Raw genomic sequence first — 25818 nt, 5'->3', positions numbered from 1 at the left:
GAACACAACAAAAAGACTGATTCTCCTTCAAGATGTTATGGCAGGAATGGGTATTTTCAGATGAACAAGATTATATACTCCTCTACTTGACCAGGGTAGCAATTACCATTTTCTGAAAATACTTTGTTACTTAATGGAAACTTCTGCTATAGAAGTTTCTAGGGTTAGAATCAAGAAACTTTTAACTCAAATTCAGGTAAACATGTTTACACTGATAGTGACCTGAATATGTACAATCACAGAGAAAATATTAGTTAGGTATTATATTGTTTCTAAATAAATGTCCCTCAGTCAGGTATACAGTGAACTTGATTTGATTTTGGACAAGATACAGTGCTAAATACAGATGTATATAACATATAATCATTAAAAAAGGCCGACAAATAATTATAAAAAATTAAATATACATAACATCATGGTTTGCATTTTAGTTGTAAACATACTTATGCATGAGTCTTTTAATAATACTATACTAAAATGTTGTAGAAAGAAAAATTCAATGTTAAAGGGAAAAATAAAAATTACAAATATCTATTTAATTTGCTTTATAAGTCCTGGATATGTGTGAAAAAATAAGTTTTTAGTTTCCAAAATGTACATTCTGAATTTAAGGGGAAAAAGAAGACAAGTAAACTGTAGAGTTAGCAACAATTGTTGCATTGAGGTAAATTCCCTATCATCCAATACTGCATAACACATTTATCTCAATAATGATTCTGTCATCTATTATATTTTCATATGAATGGTTATATGCTTTTAAAAGAGGTAAAATGTAGGTCTGTCAACTTGTATTTAGCATGCGTAATCTTCAAATTGAGCAACATTACATAGCAATATAAAAATATCCAGATTTTGTGAGAACTTGAAGATGTTAATTTTCAACCAATCAAAAGTTGCCATCACTTTCTGCGCGTTGAATATTAATGTGATCAAGGAAGAAGAGGCATCCAACTAATTCCATATTGTTGGACAAGGTAATTTGTAGTTGAGTATTTGCATTCTGTCATAAAGTGGATAATCCTTTGTTAAATGCGTATAATGTGATGCCTTATAACTTTTCAATCAGTAGTAAGCAGTTCATTCGAAATGTCGAAAAACACTCGAATGTCGGTCAGTTTAGAGGGGTGGGGTTGCGTCGGCATTATGTGTGTCCTTTTTTTCCATTATTACTTTGACCAGAATATTATAATGAATTATATGATACAAAGAGGTAAAAATGCAAACAACAACAACAATCATCCCTTCGTATAAAGTGCTGATGTCTGGGGTTTAAGACGCAAAAATTGATTTCATCAAAGGGCGGCCCACGTTGGTGGCGATGTTCATCACAATACCAGTTTCGTCCTACAGTGTACGGATAATAGGCCAAATTTAAAATTTCGTCTCGGGTTTATAAATATGTTACTTTTTTTGTGAAAGTGCAAGCATCAGAAAATATAACTTGGCAAACAAAATATTTACCTTTTATTAGCTTTTGCAAATAATCGCCAACTTATTTTATTGCCTGCAAAAATGTTTTCTCCAAAATGTGAGGATTATGTTTGTACAGTGTATGTAGTGAAAACAAATCAGGTCATGAAAATTGTATTTTTGGTTAATGATTCAATTAGACATTAGTGAATGTAACCATCTTGTTCTTTGGGCATTATATACAAGTGTATATGGTTTATATAAGGTCATTTTTTAGGAAATGTGACTGAGCCAATCCATAGTTTGCACTTTTAAATACTCAAGAGTTTTCAATTATGATTGTATGTCCAATCCAAAAGCCAACTTATGTGAAAGCTTTTTCATGTTTTATTCGTGTGATTGTGAAAAACAAAAGACATTTACATGCACCTCCTTACTTTAAAATAAATATATAAGGACATTTTAGCAAGACAATCCATTTATTTATTCCTTATAAATGCCTACCTGTATGAGAATTTTATAAGACCAAAAATATTGCTTCTGTGATTGCAGGTTTACATACAGTATTTAGTTTTCCTTAATACTCCCTATGAAAAGTTCAATACAGTTATGTATATAATAATAATAATAATAATGAGGACTTTGTATAGCACATAATCTTTAGAAGCTCTAAGCGCTTTGCAACTTTAGACAACACCTATGATATAAGATAAGAAACATAATATTATCACAAAAACAAACAACATGAAATTAGAAAAACATTAAAAAAATAAAAAACATGCTGAGAATATTTCAGGTAGGAAACATTATTAGGTCTTTAAGTTTGCTCTTGCTGTCGAAATAAGTGAGTTTTGTGAGCCCTCTTGAATGTGATCACTGTGTCTTTGTGTCTAAGTTCTGGGGGCAACTCATTCCACGTTGCTGGGCCCTGGTATGCAAAAGAACGCTGTCCATATGACTTTGTTTTCATACTTGGAATAATGAGTATGCGATTGTCAGAAGAGGAGCGTAAGTATCTTGCTGGTGTGTACATATGAGTGAGGTCAGATAGGTATGTTGGACTAGAGTCCGACAGTGAAATGTAGCACAGAGAACAAATTTTGTGTTTGATTCTGGATTGAATGGATAGCCAGTATAGGGTACAGAACAGCGGGGAGGTGTGCTCTGATCGTGGTACTCTAAGTATGATCCAGGCAGCTGTGTTTTGAACTTTGTGAAGTTTCTGGAGTAGATATTGAGATGAACCAGACAGAATTGAGTTACAATAGTCCAGTCTTGAAAGTACTAATGAACACACAACACAAGTGTTTTAGTGGCATCAACTGAAAGATATTTGCGAATTGAGCTGATGCATCTCAGCTCAAGATATGCAGCCTTGCATATGTTCATGACATGTTGGTGCAGTGTGAGAGTACTGTCCAGAGTAACACCTAGGTTTCACACTGATTGTGTGAATTTAATGTTGGTGTTGCAGATATTTATTGTTTGAGGTAAAGGATGTGAATGAGAAAGTCTTTGTATTGTGATCAGAATGGCCTCAGTTTTATCATCATTCATCTGCAACTTGTTACATGTAATCCATGATTTCACATCAGAAATGCACCTCTCTACACCTTGGATGGTAGCATCAACTTCAGTTGGGTGGCTAGTTTTGTATATTTGCGTGTCATCAGCGTACAATTGATGAGACACTGGATGATGATCTATGACACTTGAGAGCGACTGAGTGTACAGAATGAAGAGAACATGTCCAAGAACAGACCCCTGTGGAACACCACAACATAGATCAACTGGGTTGGAGTGTATTCCATTTGCAGATACAATTTGTGTCCTGTTGACCAAGTAGGACTTGAACCACAGTAAGGCTGTATCATGAATGCCAAACACATGCTGGAGACGGTGAAGTAATATATCATGGTCTATTGTGTCAAATGCTGCAGACAGATCAAGGAGGGTGAGGACTGTAATCTTTCCACTATCCAATGCAGAGAGAATGTCATTAACTACTTTTAAAAGAGTAGTTTCAGCACTGTGGCAAGGGCGATATGCAGATTGTACATTGCTAAAAAGACTGTAATGGCAGTTTTGAAAAATGATGGGAATTCCCCTGATGAGAGAGAGGTATTAATAACATCAGTTAGCAAAGGCAATACTGGATCTAAGCACTCAAGCAGCAGTGATATTGGAATTGGACTTTGGTGCACTCTTCAACACGATTGTATGTACGAAATCCATAGAGACAGGTTCAAATGCTGCTAATAGTTGCTGCTCAAATTCTGTATCCCAACTGTATGGTAACACCGAGTCAGTTGAAATTGTGGTGTCAAGCTTATCTCTAATGGTTTGTACTTTGTCACAGAAAAAATTTGCAAACATGTCTGGAAGGTCGACTGGAGAGAAGGTAGTTGGAAGTGGTGTTGATTTGTTCCTTGACATTAGCTTGTTAGTAATCTCGAAGAGCTCTTTGCAACTGGAACTTTCCATGATCTTAGTAGTGTAGTGGGCTGATTTCGCTGCATGGACTATATTTGTGACGTTCTTCTTAGCGACTTAATAGATTTGCTTATGAATAGTGAGTCTGGTGGAAAGCCAGATCCTCTCAGCTTTACTGCGGTCTCTTTTAACAGTGCGAAGCTGGTCCCTAACACTGCTATACCATGGAGAACACTTTTTAATTGATACTCTGCACTTGGTAGCTGTGGCATGTTTGTGAAGTAATGAACACAGACAGTTATCGAGTTGTTCTGTGGTAGGAGGTAAGCAAGTTGTTCAGTTAGCTTGGATGTTGTGCATTAATTTGGTTCTATTTATCATACAGAGGTTTCTCTTAGTAGCAGATAAAGGTGGAGGGTTAGGGACTGATACGTCAAGATGGCATAAAATGCAGAGGTGATCTGATGCAAGGTCATGGGATACTAGGGAGGACTGTAGAATGATATCATCAGGTCTATGAAGAATCCAGTCTAAAATGTGACCATGTTTATGGGTGGGTTGGTTAACTGACTGTTTGAGGTTGAAAACATTAATGGAATCTATGAGTTTTGATATATCTGAGTTTCTGGGACAGTCAAAGTGAAAGTTGAAATCTCCAAGAACAATTAGGTTGCCACCTATCGAATTTCCATACTCCAGGAGATTCGGAAACTGCTCCATAAAGAGTCAGCTAGCTTGTTTTTTTACTAGGAGGAGGGTGGTATAGGCAGAAAAAATGTACTGACCTTTGCTCCAGTGTGAGTGTGGTTTGGACTAGTTCAAACGATGTATTGTCAAAATTGAATGTTGTGGTGTAGTTCAAACGTTTTATCATGGAGTTCTTTGTGATGACAGCAATTCCACCTCCGCGAGAATTATGGGGGAATGACTTGATGGAGTAACCAGTGGGTGTTAGATCTGCACACTTGGGCTCATCGCCTGATGTTTTTAGCCATGTTTCTGTGAAGAATAATATGTCAACATTTTCGTCGTTGATAAAATTAACTATTTCTGTGCGTTTTTCCGGTGGTCCTACTGACTGGGCATTGAATAATGCAATGCGCAGAGGTATTTCTTGGATAGTTGACATAAAGGTTGACGAATTAATTGGGATTTGAATTAGGTTATCTAAATTAACGGTCAAATTTTTTTAAAATGGTTGTGTCGAAATAAGGGAGATAACTGGAATTCTTCCTGTTCTACGCCGGCCAGCTTTGAAACGTTTCTTTTTTTGCTTCTGTTTACATTTAGGTAATGATGAATGTAGTCCCAGTTTGTTTAGTCTAGAGCACAATGTAGTGTGGAGAGCCAAGGAGTGAACATTTAAAGCAATTAATGAGGGTCCATCGTAGCATAAACGGGTTGACAGTCGAGTATCATGTGATGGCGGTTTGTTCAAGAACAGTGGAGGAAGACAGCTGAGAAAAAGTCTAATTATTCTCGTGTCCAAAACAAGGAGATGAAGAAACACATATGAATTTAACAGCCAATACATAATGAACACAATAACATAGATGAAAACAGGCAGCAAGCACAACTATCGTGAAAACGGCACTAAAAAACGGAACAGCTGCTTCAAGCCGGTTAAGCGATAGTGGCCATCTTGTTCCAGTTTTATCTTCATTTTGTGTGTTTTATTCAATAGTGGTATTATGCTGATATTTTTTGTGTCATAACAATATCAAATTATTTTTTAAATGGGGTAAAATAATGAGAAAAGTACAGAAAGAAGTCAATAAAAAATGCATACAAATGAGGTGGGTGGGGTGGGTGTGTCTTCAACCAGAAAACAATCACATCTCATCTGTAGTGTGTGTGTGTTTGGGGTGTTAAATTTTTTTCAGTCATATCATTATGCTGTCTGCAGTGTGGCAGTTTATAGTGATTAGCACTGGTGCATCATGCCTTGACATGTAGCGTCATGTCCAACCCAGTACCATTATCCTGACACCAGGCCAACCAGTCCTAACACTAACTCTTAATGCCGAGTGCCTAGTGAGACAGCTGCTTGTACCATTTTTATAAGTCTTTGATATTACTTGGCTGGAGTTCAAACCTGCGACCTCCTGCATCTGTGGCGGTTGCTCAAACCACAATGCTATAGGAATGGTAACAACTTTGTTACAACTGACTTGAAAATATTAAACCTTGAAATGACACATTCCATTTACACCTGGATGCTATAACTCAGATCTGCCAACTCTTATGATTTTGCCATAAGTCTTAGGAAAATTACCCTTAAAATACAGACTTATGGCATACTAGCAAAAACTACGGAAAAATGATCCTTGTAGAAAAATCCAGATAATTGGTCATCTGTGTTTTATTTGGATCCAGGGTTTCATCTTAGAATTAATGAAATTAGTCAGGGAACCAGACTAACTTGACAGCAGCAACCCAGATGCTTTAAACTGCACATATTTGTTCATGCGAAGCATCTGCATGATCAAACTGTTTAAGACGATGGGGAAAATAAGCTTCTAGAAAAGCGTTAATAATCAACACAGAAGAATAAAAAGGAGTATTCAGATTCTTGTGAATAAATGCTAGAAAGGACACAGTTATGTTTATTGAACATTGTGTGCTAATTTGAGTATGACTGGTGGCAGGAGATATGATTGCTGTCATCATGTGAAATGGAAAAGAATTTCCAACAATTATGTCAAGTTGAGAGATAGCAACAAGCCATTGAGCTGCATAGGGTTTGGAACTAGAATTTGTGCAACTGTACTAGTAGTAAATAAAGTCTGTGTGTACCTTATAAACTTAGTTGGACATAATTTTTATCGTTGATACGTTGAACTTTTAATTACATTTTCCAGCTTTATGATAGCAGTTGTTGATATTTTGTTACACCTAACTTAAAACTGGTCAATCTTAGGGGGAAAAAAATCAACTGCCACTCGTCAGGGCTGGCAGGTCTACATACTGCAAATAACACAGGGATGGTCCTGGCTTTTAAAAAGCTGTCGCCAAAAAAATCGCCAACCTCAATATTTTGTCGCCAATTTTCAAAAAGTGTCGCCAGAACAAGTAGTATACATTTTTTCAAGTGTTAATTTAGTCTATTGATGTAACAGGCAATGAAAATTACAAAAGATGGGTTAGTTAATACTCTAATTACAACAAGCATTAACAAAATGTTACAAAGTGTTACATGAAGATCCGTCGCGATTTTAGGGCTGCCCACTTGTTGAATGCAGTTTCAAAGTCTAATTTTTCACATCTGTACATGCTGATTCTCATTAAATTCTCGAGAGATGAGATGCAGAGTTTATTTCTGATTTCAGTTTTTATGAGGTTCATCTTACTGAATCCACATTCACTGTCTACAGTGCTGACAGGTGACACCAGTAGTCTCTCAGCAGCCCCCCCCCCCCCCCATGGCTAACTTCACAAAGCTTGTAGTGAATTGCTTCCTAAATCCCAAGAATGATCACTGAATGCTGTATAAATTTCTCGACAAACAGAATAGGATCTCCATTCCCACGAATGAAACTTACATGAGTCAACACCTGCCAATATTGGACCGTATATATAAGCATAAATTCACACCCAATTTAGGTATTCTTTCACTCCTGTATTTTGAGAAATAAATAATTATTATTAATTATGCAAAACTGTTTTTTTTTTTTTTGCTATTTTTTCTTGCGGAGTTTAAGTCTCTGCAGCCGTAACACGGGATTGATGGCAAAAGGAAAAGATCAATGAGTAAAATGCTGCACTGGCGACAGATATAATTGTGATTGAGATTTTTTTCATTTGCTTTGTATTTATATGCAGTAGTCGGTACTTCAAAGGTTATCAGTTTTCTATGAAGGTTCAACAAAACTATTGTATTGGTATATGTAAAAAAAAAAAAAAAATAACAGAAGGATTAGCCATTCAATTAATTGTATCTGTTCTATTCGCGTCTTCAGAAGTCGGTCAGTTGTAGGTATAGTTCGGTAGCATGATTGACTGTAACACAGCATACAGTACTCGGCCCAGATGTCAGCATAAGCAGATTATGATGTAACAATGCACTGTAAAGATGGGGTTGTCAATACGAAGAAAGGATCGTTTGTGTAACAGATTGATTCCAATGCATTGCTTAGTCAAGTTTGTGGCTTCCATTCATTCTCCCTTTTAATTTATCCAGTCCAAATCCATGATTGTATGTACAAATTAAATAACCAAAAAGTCTGTCACCAAAAAAATCACCAGATGGGATATTTTTGTCGCCAATAAGGAAAAAAAATCACAATTTGCGACATTGGCGAAGCCCAGGACGATCCCTGATAACACATTGACATATGCATAGCTGCCAGCCCTCATGATTTTGGCGTGAATTTAATGACTTTTTCAGTGATTCACATCGCTTAAAAAAAAGTAATGAATTCCCCATTTCTCAATTGTTTTAAATCTTTAATAAAATAACCAACTTCCCATTAAGCGCTAGTCGTGATATTGGCAGTTGCCAAAATGGTCCGATACTGTTAGTCGTGATATTAGTGGAACTGTAGCCGAGTGGCACAGTTGGCCCGGTAGCAGGCATATTTTAATCTAAATGTATTAGATAGTTTTACAAATGCTTTTTAGAGAAACTGGCCTAACTGGAATTTTGCTCTGCACAGGTGCTGCAAACACTGATTTGAATTACCATTTGGCACCGCATCTTGAAAATGTCTTCACCAACAAGGAATAAGAAATGTATTGCACGAAAAATGAAGTTTACTTTGGAATATACCAAAAATTGGCTGTGCATTCTACCATCAATCACTGATATACATCATGGTTATTGCATGCAGTATGCTATAAATTTTAGCATTGGGCATGGTGGCAGAGACGATGTGAGGAAGCACATTGGTAATAAAAAGTACACAGAGGTTGGGAAAATTAAGAACTCACAGATTTCAGCATCAATGAAAGACCTGCAAGCTACCAAGGCTGAAGCATTATTTGTGAGTTTTCTTGTTGAACACAATCTATCTTTATCAGCTGGAGACCATGTTAAACATTTGTTCCAACAAATATTCCCGGACTCAAAAGATCACTTCATGAATTCACGTCAAAATTCACTAATTTTTATCCCTGTTTATACTAATTGCGAGCCTGGAAGGTTGGCAGCTATGCATATGTCAACTTGGTTCTGACCAGGATTCACTCTGAGAATCCAGCAGAGAAGTGTGAGCACCAGGAATATCCAGTCACTAGTGAGTATAGTGATGAGCACTAATGACACTTGTGTTGCCTTCAAACCCCATTGAACCCAGTTGAATTTATATTTAAATTGTAGCTATTGCAACATTGTGTGATAATATTGAAAAAGGGGAAATTTTGGGCATGTGGAAATTGGAATCTGGGAGTAATCAGTAAAGAAACAACATAGACCCTGATCTGCAGGCTCATTATGCTACGGCAGATATTGATGTTCGTTGTTTGCATTTTGACTTATAAGCAAGGATGTATGGTATTCAATTGATAATAACAGAGATGCCTTACCGTTTCTGTCACTGATCCCTTTCATTAGATGGTAATTCATTGTCAAACTTGATTTTTTTTCTGTCAGAAAAGTTGAATGAGTAATGTACATTAATTTTTTTAGTGGCAGTTATGTCATCTCAGACAGAAATGTGAATGCCCCCATAAATGGCTTCTTGCATGGATTCATTTAATTACAGTTAACTATTGGTAAAATCCGGAAACTGGTTGTTGTTGTAGGGTTGAATGCCATTTTTCAGCACAAGATAGGCTATACATGGCAGCCAGTATAACTGGTGGAGGAAGAACCCTGAAAAACTCTGAGAAGAACCACCGACCCATGAGAAACTACTGGCAAGCTTTCTCACATACATATGTTAGCCGAGCCTGAGACTCGAACCCACACAGATGGGGGGGTGGCAGTGATCCGGAAGAGTGAGCACTCAGCCACATAGGGCCCCAGAAACTGTGGTAGAGTAAATATCATCTGTGCTGTTGCTATAATGATGTGGACTCCATAGCAAATTAAACTGAAGGTCTCAATGTCTAAAGTCTGCAGGTTGACTTAACATGATTCTTAACATGATTCTCCTCTGCATCAGTTAGATGTAACTGTTTTAATGGCCTCTGGCTTCATTTTTTGTGGAGATACTTGATACTTTAATGGCCTTTGGCTTCATGTGTATCAAGTTATTTGATACTTCAGTGGCTACTGGCTTCATGTGTACGTGATGATGTATTGTGTTACAAAAGAGTTATTTACTGACCATTTTTGTGTGGGGGAAAAAAGGCTACACCTGCTTGGAGACTTGTTCAGAACTCCTTACGTTGTACTTGTCAGATGATCATTCCATAAATGTATCTACCAGTATTAAGTAACATGTTGAAGGGATATATATTTACACATAAAGATACACAGATCAGCACATTGTGGTCTTTCACATGCTAGCCTTTAACCTCCAGTCTTCTAAGACTGCATTCTTTGGACCCTCAATACATTTTTCTGAAAATTGAATTCATTGTACATTTTTCCAAACTAGTTATGAAAGGGATGAACAGTGAAGAGCAAGAAAATAAATTATATAAATAGAAATTGAATAAGGAATTCTCATCATCACAGAATTGAAGAAAAAAATTTGAATGAAATGATAGTCAAAAGGAGTTCTTACTGTAAACTTGTATAAATTAGGTTTGAATGTAACAGTTTTGTACTTGCTATTGAACACACACACACTTTTTTCATTTTGACTACTAGCTTTATCAGGACAGTGAATTTCTGGACTCAGGCTCCTGGACTCTCATTGTCAAAGATCTGCAGAGAACTCGGTAGTTTTAACCTTGTTTATCTGTTTGGTTGTATTTTGCATTTAGGTGAGTGGGGTATTTGTTCTCTATGACTGCATTTCAGGTTGAAATAAAACTCTTGTTCTTTCTTTATAGAGCTTGTAATACACAATGAGTAAACCAAGGGACTGGAAACTTGACTGCAAAGTTTACATTGGTGATCTGGGCTATGGAGCAGCTAAACAAGAGTTGGAAGATGTGTTTGGTCGATATGGACGACTTAAGAATGTGTGGGTGGCGCGAAACCCACCTGGTTTTGCATTTGTAGAGTTTGAAGATCCTCGTGATGCAGAGGACGCAACCAGGGCACTTGATGGAACGTAAGTTAATTTGTATATAGTATTTGGACTTGTCTAACAAATATTTGGATAGAGTAGCAATTATAATTTGCATACATTATTTGGATTTGCCTAAGGGGCACCAAACTGAGAACGTCATAGATGGAGTTTTGTGGTTACACAAGGTTTTTTGGATGATCAGGGTATACAGTGTTGATTCTACTAATTGAGGATGAGTGGTTGGTGTGCCGAATGCATGGCTGAAAGGGCATGGATTCATATCTTACCATTGGATCATCCTGTGTCAACAGCTTTGATGTGTCCTTGGGTAAGGCTTTTTATTTCTATTGCCTTGGCACTACATAACCTAAACACCAACCCAAATCATTATGCTAATGGTACCCTCAGTTTGCCACAAGTGTTCAATTTTATAACAGGAATGGGATTTCAAACATGAGGGGAAGAAGTAATTTGCAGCATGATAATAGTTTGAATAAGGTTTGAGACTGTATTGCTCATGTATTTAAACAATGTTCAGAAGATGTGTTTTAAGCTTCAAGCCCAAAGCACTACACTAGCCTTTCTGTTACAGACGAATAAATGGACGCAGAGTAAGAGTTGAGATGTCAAGTGGTAAATCAAGATGGGGCTCACGTGGTCCCCCAACTGCCAGGCGTGGAGGTGGTTCATATGACAGGCGACGTAGATCATCCAGGTAAGGTTCAACAGATAAATTTTCAATTGTGTGGTCTGGAGCACTCCCCAAAGTGTGAATTCCATATAGGGTCTGCAGAAGTTGAAGCATGAAACCAAATACTGCACAGTTGTTTCTTATTCTTGACTCTGTTCACTGTGTTGAAACTTGCTCGGGAGAAAATAACACCCAACGTATGATAATTTGTCTTTTGATGAAGAAAAATGAATGTAGAGAATACAAAAATGTGACAGTTGTGTGTTAACTGGTTCCTTGTAGCATGTGACTTTTTTTTGTAGAAGCTCGACAGATCAGTAAAAGGTAAGTGCTAGGGTCAGCTGAATTCAGCGCAGTCGACAGACTTGAACGGAGCCAAAGAGGCTGTATAGTTGCAAATGCTGTGAATTGATTCTCTTCAACAACGAAAGGTTTATAAAACTTTGATATATTGGGTTGTCTTGGAATAATGTACTTTCTGCAAATGTACTGAACTTGGAAACAAATTTTATAGGCAGGATGGTGTAATAATTTACTTTTTTTAAAAACAAAGCATTTATGATGACGATCCATATTTAGAAATACGGTTGTATGAATCTGGTTAAGAGCTATTAAGAAAAAGCATAGATTAACTGCCCTTTAGTATTGATTTTAATTATTTAAAAAAAATTAATTTGCATTATTTCCTATGCAGATTTGCATTTTATGGCCATGCTTGTATCTAAATCAACTGCACATTCTTCTTCATTTCCTTCAATGGTTGTTTCTTTATGATGTCTTTTTTCCAGGGTTCCGTAAAACATGTTTATGAAAGTATTCTAATCACCTTTTTTAGGTTTTATTAAAATTTGTATACCATGTATATTAATTGCTGTACGTAAAGTATTGCAAAAGAAATAAGTTCATTAAACTCCTGTCATTGTTCGATTGAGGCTTAATTATAACTTGTGTCCGAATCATCCTTTTAAAAGAATTTTTTGCATAAAATCTGTTACTAATAGGTATTTTTTGTAAAATTGTTGCAGGCTATTTTTCTTTTTCTGTTTTTGTTGAAGATATAACTGAAATATGAAATATTAATAGTGAAACTTGTGGGTTCTCATGTGGTTTGAGTTGTCTTTGGGTTGTTTACTTGAGTCTGATTGTGCTTATTAAGGCATTAAAGATAAGGAATTCTCTTTGCTTATTATAGCAGAGAAAAACAAACATGATTAGAGGCCAGTCACATTAATCCTGTGCAAATTGTTCTTATTGTCCTATTCATCCAGCCTCAGGTTAAGGACCAACAATTTTAATGTCCTATAATAAAATAAATCTTTCCCATTATACAGGTGACACTTGCTATACTCCAGTTTGATTTACATGCTTTCATTTTAATGCCATTTATCAGGAAGAAATAAGATTACATTTGTGCCCCTAGTTGTTTTGTGACATTGCTGGTACCATGAGCTGTGCGTGACTCAAGTAGCTCACGTACATGAATTGTGTGCATCTTGTCGCTCACCCCCAAAAATATGCATAAATAATCATTACTTGAAAACTTTGATTTATAACTTGCCCAAGAACTTCCTTGATTTGCAAGTATCCGATAGAAAAATTACTTTCGATTTTGTGCCATAACTCCAGGAATCCATCTGCAGCATAAATTGAGTGTCACCTGTGGTGTTGTCATTGATCTTCCCTGGTAGATTTGTTGCCTGTATAAAGGACCCGATTACTATTGTAAAAAAAAAGCCATCTATTTTCCCAATTTTGATGTGAATATTTCAAGGCAGATTAAAATTTAAAATAAATTGAAAGAGAAATATGTGTAAACTTTCCCAGAAATCAGACTCTGATAAAAATTATTGTCAACAACAACAAAAATCATTTGGTTTAATTATATGCAGTTATAATAATTATGGTCCATGTCCCATTTCAGAAGACATAAGAAAACCTGTTATTAATGCAGTATCCAGATAAAAAGATTTCAGATTAGTAAAGTATATTTTCAAGAATTGCCGTATTGTGGCAGATGAGGTTAAAATTGAAGAGTATACACAAACATGATCTCAAGTAAGCTTCCTGAATACACCCAAAAGTGTACCCTTTGATGTTTTCTGTACTCCAGATAATGTTGTTACTTTAATGTTTTTTACCATTGACCCCTCAGGATATCCTTGTCAGCTGTCAATCTTCGGTCTTCGTGTCAAAGACTTCTCAGTCACACATCTCCCCATATGCATCGCTTTTCAACGGTCATCATCGGAAGCTACATCAGCTATTGCCCATCAGAAGCATAAGTTTATTGGCAAGTCAGCGTTACTGCAGTTGGTTGGTTTTCAGCCAACCAATCTTTTGATGTAAGCTGAATCAATCAACTCTCGTTAGAGCTGTACATCAAGGAATGCTTCATATACAATGTAACACACAGTTTTAAATAACTTCTACTGTGTGATGAAGTCAGCAAAACAGCCCATCATCCTGTCAGCAATAAATTCTTGAAAACACCGCTGCTGCAGGTGCCATCTCCTTTAGCAGGCTATCAACTTGCAAACAGGACAACTTTTCCTCAATCAGTCAACATTAGGCTAAGTTTTGTCAACTCTTCAATGGAAGCAGGTGAAGAAACAACACTACCCCTGACCAAACGAACACAACTTAAAGCGATCTATAAATCACTGAAACTTTTGGAACTGAACAAGTTCTTCAACTGTCCGCCAACGGTTAGCATCACCACAACTACTACTCTGCTCAACCCCCACCCATTCAGTTTGCATCTACTTTACCAACGACAGTGAAAAAATAAAAACAACTAGCTCCACTTCAATGCCCTCTACTGCTAGCTCCACAACGCCCATCGTCGTACTGCACTTCATAGAAACATCAATCGTCCTCCTTCATCCCTTTATTTCAGCCAAAGAGAGGTAACTATGATGTTGCAACAAAGGTGTGTTCGAGAAGTACATTTGAATTTTATTGCTGTCTCATTTCTTCAGTGTTTTGTTATGTTTACTTTCTAAGCCTATTATCTTGAACATTTTAGCATGTTTTTTTTTTTTTCTCATGATGAACTGGTAGCCACTTGTCATAGCACTTATCAGTCATGTGTGTTTGTTTTAACAAGTTTCACTTTTAAACATAGACTCCATTATAATCTTGAAACTTGTTTGAATGCAGAAATGTTTCAAGAAGTGGGCTTTTTTATTCAATTTTATATTGTTGTACTTTGTTGGTGCCTTTGATTTTAATCAACATGACTGATAAAAGTGCTATCCTCAGAGGAAATACTGGTGCTTAAGAATGTTTAGTCCTTAAAGACAATGGAAGTAATTGCAAGTTGGAAATTAGCCATTACTTAACTGTTTCCAAGTAAAATTAATTCTCAAGCATCACACCAGTTGTGAAATGTGTCATCTAAATTTTCTCATTTCTTCTCATTTAGAAAATGGATTCCTTGCAAAAAGCTGTAAAATATCGTGTCAGCATTTTTGCTCACCAGTTTGAAATGCATTCAGTCACTGGTTTAAATAAATGCTATCCATGTATATACCATTGTTACCTTGGCAACCTAACATGCACATCAGGTATCCTAGTGACTTAAAGATGGTTTTGTGACTTAGATTGTTGGTTGCATGGTGTCAGTTTGCTAATTGACATATTTGATAACTATGAAACCTGTATAAATGGGCCATTGCTATATTCAATTCTGGTGTCATTTTCAAACAGTCGACATTCATCTTAAAGGAGGATTATATTCATTTAGTTGAGATGAGTCAACTAAATGTCAGATACTTTAAAAACTGTAGAAATATGAGTTTTGGTTATTCCACTTTTTAATAAAATCCAAAAGATATACAACTGTCTGGAAGCGTTACTTACATCTGTTAATGCTTATGGGGAGGAGATTGTAATTCAGCCTGAATAAGTATCCATGGATATGATTTCATTTATAGTAGACTTGCAGTGAAGCACCTTCAAATTGCTGACAGTATCTTTTTGTTTCTCTGAATGTCCAGGTCACCCAGAAGGAGGTCACCATCTCCAAGACGACACAGTAGAAGCAGAAGCAGGTAGGTCAGATTGTATGCCCAAAATGTTAGAAATGTAATTAACTTTTACATTAATTTTATGACAGATATGGACAATTATGAAAAATTCTTGAATCTGGCTATTCATATTGGTGTGAGATGGACATCTGCTTGTCTCTTTTATGTACAGAGTCCAGGTTTGAAGTCACAGTCACAGATGATTTAAGTAAGTGTTCTACAGTTGTGCCATCCAGGTTTCTAATTTATACTTAGGCTTATCATCAGTTTTTATGCCATTCTCATCCATGATAGCAAAAATACTTTTAGAAAGACCACCTGTCATTTATTGTAATTCAGCTTTTCAGGTCATTTCAGGATGTCTAATTTTATCAGATGCATGTCTCATCTTGGCCACCATGTATGTTATTGTCCACTGCATGAATGCTTTTAAAAATATATTATTACCAATTTCATGTCTTCACTTAAACTTGGAAGTCAGTATGGTGTTAACTTCAAAACAGAAGAAATAGTGTAATTTCCTCATGCAAGGAAAATCGCATCTAGAACAACTCCATGTGTTGGAGTAGTGATGAGTACCTACAAAATCAATTACATGGTCCTTCCTGCAAATGCAAAACAACTGCCACAGGCACGTGCTTTTGTTAGTGAAGAAGGAAAACATTTGACAACACCGACACTCCATTTAAAAAAAATAAAAAAATTCAAAATTTATACAAGAAAGGTGGCAAATTTGCAAAGCTTGAAATGTGCCCACTCACCAATTCTTTTCTAATTAAGATCTGTACACATTAAAGATACTATCTTGCATCGGATTGGCTGAGATTCTTAACCACTTAAGAGATGATATTACTGACCCATTTGTAATCATACTTATTAAATAGTCTAATAAAATAAAGGATATTTTATGAGTTTATTTGTGTGCTAGACTTGTGCATATTTTTGAGGTGATCTTACATATGATTGGCCACTCCTTAGACTATTTTTGATAGGATTTTGATCAGATTTGGTGCCTCCAGATTTATTAACTGTACTTGCCCTCAGGCTTTGATAAAACTTGATAAATAGGTTTATGTAATCAATATTTGGGAGAAACTAGAGAATATTAATTATGCCTTTGCAAAGATTTTTTTCTTCTTCAGGATATAATACGATAGGTAAAATTGACATACCGTTCAGAGATAGTTGACACACATGATTGTATATTTACAGTACTACATAAGCCTGTCAAATGAAATTGTCAGCTGTTATGTAAATCAGGTGAGAGATATTAGGTCAAATCAGGTCTCAGTATTATTTCCATTATGTAAACAATAAGTTTTGCTCTTCATTTGAAGTTGGTGGTGGTGGTTCTGAACAAAATTTATCACTGACTTTCTGACTTTCAGATTACATACAAAAACAGTTGTGACCAAATACATGAACCCTTGTAAACAAAGACCTATTTACATATTTTGTCATCACTAATTAAAAATAAAAATTCTGAGGGTAAAATGACACCTTTGGAAGATCAAGACCCACATAAATCACTAGATACATATAATTACCAAATATCATTTGATCTAATTATTATCCTGTTTGAAGAGACGTTTGGGATTATGTGATTCTTCTTGGTAGGACAAGTGTGTATGAGTATTTTTATGTGAGTGATTTACCCTTTAAGACACAGAATTGAAACTTAATGATATGATTGCACGGTCATATTTAAAAATTTGGGTGAATTTTGCAAAGTAATGTATTTTGGCTTGCAAGTATGATGGTCTGTTTTGCAGGGTTTAGTGATCATAGACAAGAAGAGCTTGTCTGACATCCATCCATCCAATAGCGCAAGTTTGTTATTGTTATTAATCCTAAACTGCATTGAGGATTGCCTTTAAACACTCACACTTTCAACCCAGTCTAGTTGGTCTTAAATAAAAATGGTGCTTAGCATACACCACAGCGATCATTTTGAAAATTGTTATTGTTACTCCTTCTGAATGGATGGTCATAGCAATGGGGTTTTCACAAAAAGGCTTATGATGTTTACTTGTCCTAAATGAAAATGGTGCCAGTCTGACATCCAACATGGCAACCATAGCAGCCATCTTGAAAATCTTGTTATGGCTACTTTTTCTGAATGGATTTTTATATCAACATCAGGTTTTCACTAAATGATTTAACAATGTCTATGTGGTTCTAAATGAAAATGATGCTGATCTTACATCCAATATGGCTGTCACAGTGTCCATTTTAAAAAGATTGTTATTGTTGAATGGATGGTTATTTGAGCATGGGGTTTTCACTTGTAGACTTATTGTGTTTGGTTGGTCCTATCTGATGGCCGCCACAGCGTCCATCTTGAAAATCCTAAACTTCCAGAATGGATGGTCATATGCACATCGGGTTTCATTAAAGACTTGTCATGCTGTCTATAGTTGGCTGTTGCTACTCCTGAATGGAAAGTCTTGTCATTAAAATATTGTTATCTCTGCTCTTCTCCAAATGGATGGCTGTATCAGTACATGGTTTTTACCAATGAACCCTCTTGTGATATCTAGTTGGACCTAGATGAAAATGGTGCCAGTTTTGTCTCCAACATGGCTGCCATGAGGACTGTCTTAACAAATGATTGTTGACCACTACTTCCCTTGAATGGATGATCATTATGACATGGGGTTTTCACCAGAACTACTTCTAATGATGTCCACCTTATTCTAAATGAAAATGGTGCCAAGCTGACATCTAATGTGTACAACAGCAGCTAATTTGAAAATCTTGTGTTTGCTGAAGAATGTAATAGATAGTTTAAAAACTTGAGAGTTGATAGGTAGAAAGGTCTTGTCTTCAGTTTTGGCCCAGTAGAGTGTCAGTCCATTCTAGGGACTCTTCTTGATTTTCATGTATGATTTTTTTCAAATTTGGCTGGAATCCTGCAGTCACATGTATTACAGTCACCATAGGGTGCAGTCAGGTAGTGGTTACACTTTTGCATGTACATTGTAAAGGTAAGGGATTATGATAACTGAGATAAGCATGGGAACAATGCATCTTTGGTGCCAATGTCCTTTTTATGCCAGGCTATCTTCCATTTTTTAAGATATTCATCATTCATATAAGCTGTGTGTGTGTGAAATATAGTGAATGGTGTATGTCATTTATTTTACCAAATTGTAATGCATTTATTTGACTTTTGTTCCAGATCTGGTTCTCCATTCCGTAGGTCTAGATCACCATTTGATGACAGAAGGTGAGTAAAACAGCACATCTTAAAATTCTTTTTATATTTGCTCCTCTTTAATGGATTGTTATAATATGATGGGATTTTAGTAAATGATTCTTATGATATATAGTTGGTCCTAGATGAAAATGGTGCCGATGTGACATCCAGTATGGTCACCATGGCAGCCGGCTTGAAAAATATTATGGCCACTCCTCCTGATTGGAAAGTTGTATCAAAACATGGACTTTACCAGACTTCATCTGATTAGTCAGTCCTAAATGAAAATGGTTGCACTGTGGTAGTTATCTTTAAAATTTTGTTCTTGCTGCTCTTCCTGAATGGAATGTCATGGGGATTTTGCTGTGAGACTTTGTATGATGTCTGCTTTGTTCTAAATGAAAATGGTGTAGATCTGGATATATATGGCCACCACAGCAGAGGACACAGTTAATAATGGACACTTTAAATAATGTAATTCCCCTATGTCCTTCTCCCAGATTGGTCATGCTGTATTTTTTATTTATTTTATAAAATAATCATTTTTCATTATTAATTATATATTGTAATTAGTATTAAAACCTCGTGGAACTCCATTTCTTTTGGCATGTACCAAGTGCAGACATGTATGATTTAGTATAAGCATGCATAATGCTTGAAAATGTTTTGTAAAAATTATATGGTAATACAGTGTTGTTTCTGTGTATCATATGCTTAAAGGAATATGAAAACAAAAGCAAGAAAATGTAAACACTTACAGGATAATATTTTTGCCTAGTAGCTTGAAATTTTGACCTTCAGCTGAACTCTGAAAATTTTTTGATTTTTTATTATCATCTCTTATTTGCTTCCCCTCTGGTGATTTTCTCAACAGGTCTCTAAAACCCAGCAATTGCTAATCTGTTAGAGCAGTGAAAATTATTGCTGATTGCAATCATAACACTTAAGAAGTGGTCATGGATCAGCATATCCTTTATTGTATTAATTGATTATCTACTAACAGCAAGACCGTTCAGGTTGCCTAATGGTTAGAGCGTCTGTCTCAGATGTGGAAGGTCGTGGGTTCGATCCACAGCCAAGTCATACCAAAGACTTACAAAGATGGTACTAACAGCTGCCTCACTTGGCACTCAGCATTGAAAGGTTAGTGTTAGGACTGGTCGGCCTGGTGTCTTGATAATGTGACTGAATGTGACATAATAGCGATATAACTGAAAAATTCTTAAAGCTATGTTCAAAATCAAAATCACACACACATACTAACAGCAAATGGACATGTGTTAAACCAGTTGTTCAGTCATCAAGTAAATTACTGTGATAATTGTTAAAATCGTGATTGCACATGTTGAACTAGCCTGGTGTACTACCCCAGATGCTGATTTTCTTACTGATGATAACAAAAGGATTATTTTATCGTGCTGATACTGATCAGATGGAAAAGGTCCCTGTTCTCCATTTCAACAATTAATCCAGAAGTATTTCAAACAGTATGTAAATTAATATTTATATCATTGTTGATAAACATTCCATGCATTGTGTGGAAGCATTTGCTTGGTGTGCACCACTACCAATATGGTAGAAATTAGACGAGGAGAAGAGAGAGCATGATTGCAAATATTGTCAAGAGAACAAGAAAGTACAAGAAATCTGGGAAAATGAACACAAATATTGTAGTATGACCCAGGAGAGATAATGCTGTTGACGCTTGAGAAAGTGCGTTAGGTACTTCATTCGTGAGTCTTATTGGTGAAATTGAGTTATTACTAATGAATAATAAATATTGAATTAGAAACTACACCACTTCAAAAAAACTTATGTAGGAGGTTGTGTTTCGAACTATTTTAATTCTGACAGTGGAAGGTTGGTTAGGAAAATCACTTCTGTTGTGGGTTGTGCTAACAAAATGAGAAATCGCTGGTGGGTCTGTCAGAAAGAAGAAAGAAAAAAAATCGAATATATATTTAAAATCGCATCTACCCCCCTCCTAGCGGTCTAACGTGAATAAAACATTGGGTCAGAAAATGATGCCAGTACACGCGAGTGCACGTACTTTGTACGAATTCGCGTACTTTAAAAGCAGTGATACGCGTTCGGCAAATTATGTCAACGCTGCAGATATGAAAAATGTTATTTGCGCAGTATGCAATTTTATTGAACTTTTAACTCTAACTTTAAAAGTGCATTTCACAACGTAATTCGCGCTGCGACAGATGTCTCACAACGCTTGATGCGACATCCAGATATATGGATACTTCGGTTCGACATGAATGGCTGTTAAACGAAATTTGATTTGTTCATTGTCCCTGGAACAGGCATTTTGTGGAGTTTTAGCCTTACTTTCATCGTGGAAGTTTTACAAATGCGTGTTTCCAATAAGGGCCACACAGGAAACCAAAATGGTTGAATCACAACACGATTTGTCTTCAGACGACGTTTTTTCAGGCGGCAAATACTGGCTGGTGATAGCTATGATGACAATGAATTTCATGTATATCGGTCTGTTGGACATTGGAAAAATGTCACTGAAAATACCAGTGTGTGATTTTGAGCCCAAAATTGATGTTAAGTGCGAGTCCGATGGATGTGTTGGATGGACAATATGCCCATGTCTAAACAAGCAGACTATGGGAATGCTGGACTTAAAACCCTAATACAGCATTATGGAAGAGAAAAATCTGGCATAAGAGGCAGCAAAACACTGATTCAAGGAAGTGAATCTTTGGCAGGGTTCATGTTAGTGAAATCTGACAGAGGTCTCGGAAATGCTTATAATCACGCGTATTTGGACGCCAATTTTTTTTTATTTAGGCGGGCGGTAAAATTCAAATACTTGCCAGTCCTGCTTCAGTCACCTGCATAGTGGGGAAATGTGTGTTAGCTGTGATGATATTTACAATGACAGAATGTAGGGGTTGAAAGCCTCCCCCCCCCCGGTCGTCACCATTATAAGAGTACATCAAAAGAACATGCTGCAATAGCTAAGCGGCGAGATCAAAGGCTTTGACTGAGTGGGAAAATCTACTGATATTTACAGTGCATGAATTTAGAGGCAGAAATACCCAGAGATGTACATGTGGTCATTTATAGTAGTACATCAAATAAACAACTTTAGCTTGCATTCTTGTGTTCATTACCGAGTGTAACGGAATAAGCAGTGCACGTGACCTCAGAATCATGACATGTTGAGACATAGACTTGAATGAGCATTTTGGGGCTCAACGGCAAACTGATGAAGATTGAGAGATTCAGGAGAGGGCTAAAGTTGCTAGAACTGATAATTTGAAAGGGACATTAGCCAAGTGTATGAAAGTGTGATGCCTAGCTTACTGCTTTGAATAAGACCTTCATTGGATCGAAAAAATTCAGACTCACTCTGATGGACAAGCAAGAGCTATGTCAGTGTTATAAAGAATGAAGAAATTAAACTCTATGGCAACCAACAGTTACTATAATTGGCATAGTTTTCTGAGAGGGGACTGCAACTTTTCCTGATGGGACTCATATTTTTACCAAAATGGGAGCCATGGACTCCTAGTTTAAAAATCCTAACAAGACCTCTGGTTCAAAACTTTTCTTTCTGGGACAGAGATATCCAAGAGAGAATACCCATGGGGCCATATATGTGAGATGGTGAAAATTGCACAACAATAAAAAACTTTTTCAAGCTAGTTATGCATATGTGTTTCAGACAGCAGTCAGTGAAAGGAGTTCACAGCACAGAATAATATTTGTACATCGAGGAGGAGGATCATATTAAATTCAGAAACAATTAACAGATAATGCTCATAAGGAACATCAGAGAATCCCCATACAACATAATTAAGTGTGTGTAGATCTCAAGTTGGCAGAACCACTGAGCAACAAAAGAATAAAAAGAAAAACTTTTGTATCATATGCAGATGTATGACCAAATGATGTACATGCTCTCTATGTGCAAAAATTAAACGACATTAAATATAAGAGACTGACTCATCTGTGTAAACTCAAAGCAAGATGGATCAATTTTGACCTGTTTATATTCGGTTCTTCTATATATATAGATCATGGTGGTATTTTCTGCAGACCTTTTGGCACTTAGTTCCAAGCCATCATTTGGTATTTGTATTGCAAAATGGATAACTAAAAAAGTATATTATCTAGTACAATACATTTTTAAGTGGTATCATTAACTGATGATGAAATTGTTGAAAAAATACTTGATACCATCTCCTTTAGTCTTACTGGTATCAGTGCTTTTAATAAAATTGTAACTTCTATTTTCTTGCAATCTAAATATTTATAATGATGTGTTATTGTCAAAAGGTAAAATGTGCTTAGTGTTGTATAATCTAAAACTATTAATTAGCAATGGACTAAAATAAAAAGTGGACAGAAATTATTGCCATATTACAGTGCTGTTAGAAACAACAGAATAGTTGTACAAGATGTATTTTGCACAAAGTTGTAGAACTAGCGCTCATATTGTCACCACATATTCTACTTAAATAATTATATCATTATTTCAGTATATTCCTATCAGTATTTTCCCAGTGGTAGTAATTTTCTGATCTGATGTTCATTTCTTGTGCAATTTTTACACATCAAGAATTCTCACCGTATCATTAAAAAACAATGTAATCTGCACCAAATTGAGTTGTTTGAGAAGAAATTAATTTTTTTTAACCCAAAAATCACTGAAGCTACGAGTTCTTGCATTATAGTCTCACATTAAATAACATCTGAAGTAGCCATGATAGTAGTTTAGGATGCAACTGTACCAATTTCACCTTTGGTATATCCAAATCTTGAATGTGATGGAACATAGCTCCAAAATAAACACATCAGTATTAGAACCTGTTCATTGACTATGAATCAAGTATCCGAGTCCAACTGAATTGCTAGAAATTTTTTAATTCTTTTAACATCATCATAATTAGCTGTCAAATATGGAGTAAACCTATAGTCTTTATGCCATCCCAACCAAGACCCCACCACAACCACGTGACCATGCCCAATGACCTCACAGTAATAACTGCTATACAACTAGAGATGACATTTCTTTGAGAATTTTAATTTCAGTAGAGCTGTAACAGAGTGGAACAGTAAGAAAGATTGACAGATATTTAAGTGTTAAGGAGATATTTAACAATGGCTATTCCCACCACCACCACTTCCTCATTGGAGATCATACACACACAAAAGTACATCCTGAAATCCTGGCAGCATCCCTGCATCGGAGATAACTTGACTCTTCAATTTTATTGGTCTCTGATTATCCCATGGTATTTCTGCTACTTGAAAATTATCTTACAGTGTGTCCATTCAGCATGGTCAAAAAAGGCTTACAACCACTGAGTTGTTCAAGGACTCCCATTACTACAGATGTGAAAGAACGAGAACCATACTATAAATCAGTGAAGATAAAATATAGTATATATGTGTTTGACTGTCCCTGATTGGTTGATAATGAAAGTAAGATTTTAGTAAAAACAATCTTTTGAGAGCTTGTCCTCCATGTAACTGAAAAAAGTGAGGGACATTGTTTTATTAACATAATTTCCAGACCCGTGTTTGGACGACTCATTACTGAAATCAGCAGCTGACTCTTTCGTGCAGTATTGAAAGCACACATTTCAAATTTGTATAGATCCAGAAAATGGTGTGGCTGTAATGGTTTTTTTTCTTCACAAAATCTGTCGTCATAGATGTGTCTATACTGATATAAATTTGAGCATGAGCACTAAAAATTTTAAGTTACTAAATTTTAAAAATCGTGGTGTTTGCACAAATTTACAGTGGGAATTGAATTAGTGCAGAGTCCTGAACTCTTGAGTTTTGTGCAGAAATATGGAATCCAAGCAGAATATATCCAGAAATGTAGAGGTTTTTAATCTTGGATTTAGTCTCCCCATTGTGTTTCACACTGATATGCATATTCACAGAACATTTTTATAGTAGTAGGAAAAGTAAGTGAGAAATTTAGATACATATCATAAACAAGACAAACAGTATGTGGGGGGAGAAGATCATAAGAACTGGCTGGAATGGAGAAGTATAATAAAAGCAATAATTAGTAGAAGTATGCCTCCTTTTTTTATGTGTACAACATTATTTTCTTAGCTTCAGTAAGAAATTTCATCAAAAGGAAGACAATAAAGGGTGTACAGTTAACTAAACCAATATGAATTTAACTACTTAAAAGCTGTATCAAATTGATTTTAACTTTCTGGTCTGTTTCTGTCCATTCTGGTGACATGTCCCCTGAATCAGTATGGTTGGAAAAAATATTTAAAAAATTTAAAATCTTTTGGCAGATTATGATTATATCCTACTTCTGCCTGAGAGATGTGAATAATTTAATTTCTTGGTTTGTTGATTGTGGTTGTTACTCAATTCAAATGCATCATTGAAAAACATTGATGCATTCTCATACTTTGTTACAAATATTTATTAGATGCATATCATCAGATATTGGTAAATATAGCTTGAATAAATTGTAAGAGTTCTAGTTGGAACAATGAACATTGTTAAGAGAAAATTTAAGTGAGCTAAAATGTAAACTTTTCGGCAGTGTGTGATGCAGGATTGCTCAAGACTTTTCCATCTCATATGCTCACCATGAAAAATCCATTTGCACCAACTGATGATGACTTTTAGGTAACTGTCAGAAAGGCATAACTGACGATATTCTATAGTCTACAAAAATTACTCGAGTCAAAAGTTGTAAACTCGTACAGCTGTGGCAAAAATGATTGACTAGTACCTTTTCTGCTGTTGCTACAGTTGATTAGTTGGTTGATTCAGTGTGGTTTGATTTTTGGGTTTTTTGGTGATTTTTTTTACAATATATTAGGTGGAGGAAGGACTGCGAAAGATCACCAACCTAAATTGGTTGATCTGTGACACAAACTCACTCTGTGAGATGTTTAAGTGATGTAAAAGCAAGCACCTTAG

The 25818-nt window shown here is 35.9% G+C and overlaps 1 protein-coding gene across 3 annotated transcripts in view; it reads left to right on the top strand.

The window, feature by feature from the left end:
• Window positions 1–892: 892 nt before the first annotated feature.
• The window catches only part of LOC149785677 (RNA-binding protein 1-like), a 33352-nt gene continuing 8426 nt past the window's right edge, over window positions 893–25818 (top strand). For 2 of the 3 annotated variants that reach the window (XM_089979507.1, XM_089979508.1), the window contains exons 1-5: window positions 893–974; window positions 10786–11009; window positions 11560–11682; window positions 15657–15710; window positions 18868–18915. In XM_089979507.1, coding sequence (XP_089835633.1) covers window positions 10801–11009; window positions 11560–11682; window positions 15657–15710; window positions 18868–18915 — 434 coding nt within the window. In that variant the 5' untranslated portion in view covers window positions 893–974; window positions 10786–10800. Of the gene's footprint in view, window positions 975–10785; window positions 11010–11559; window positions 11683–13810; window positions 14467–15656; window positions 15711–18867; window positions 18916–25818 lie in introns of those variants that run through there. The other variant, XM_089979506.1, reaches the window with a different exon arrangement.

The sequence above is a fragment of the Sinohyriopsis cumingii genome, chromosome 13 (assembly GCF_028554795.1).
Source record: "Sinohyriopsis cumingii isolate HCF-2022 chromosome 13, ASM2855479v2, whole genome shotgun sequence".
NCBI classification, from domain to species: Eukaryota; Metazoa; Mollusca; class Bivalvia; order Unionida; family Unionidae; genus Sinohyriopsis; species Sinohyriopsis cumingii.
The sequence above is the reverse complement of the archived record's forward strand: the minus strand, read 5'-3'. Positions and strand labels throughout refer to the sequence as shown.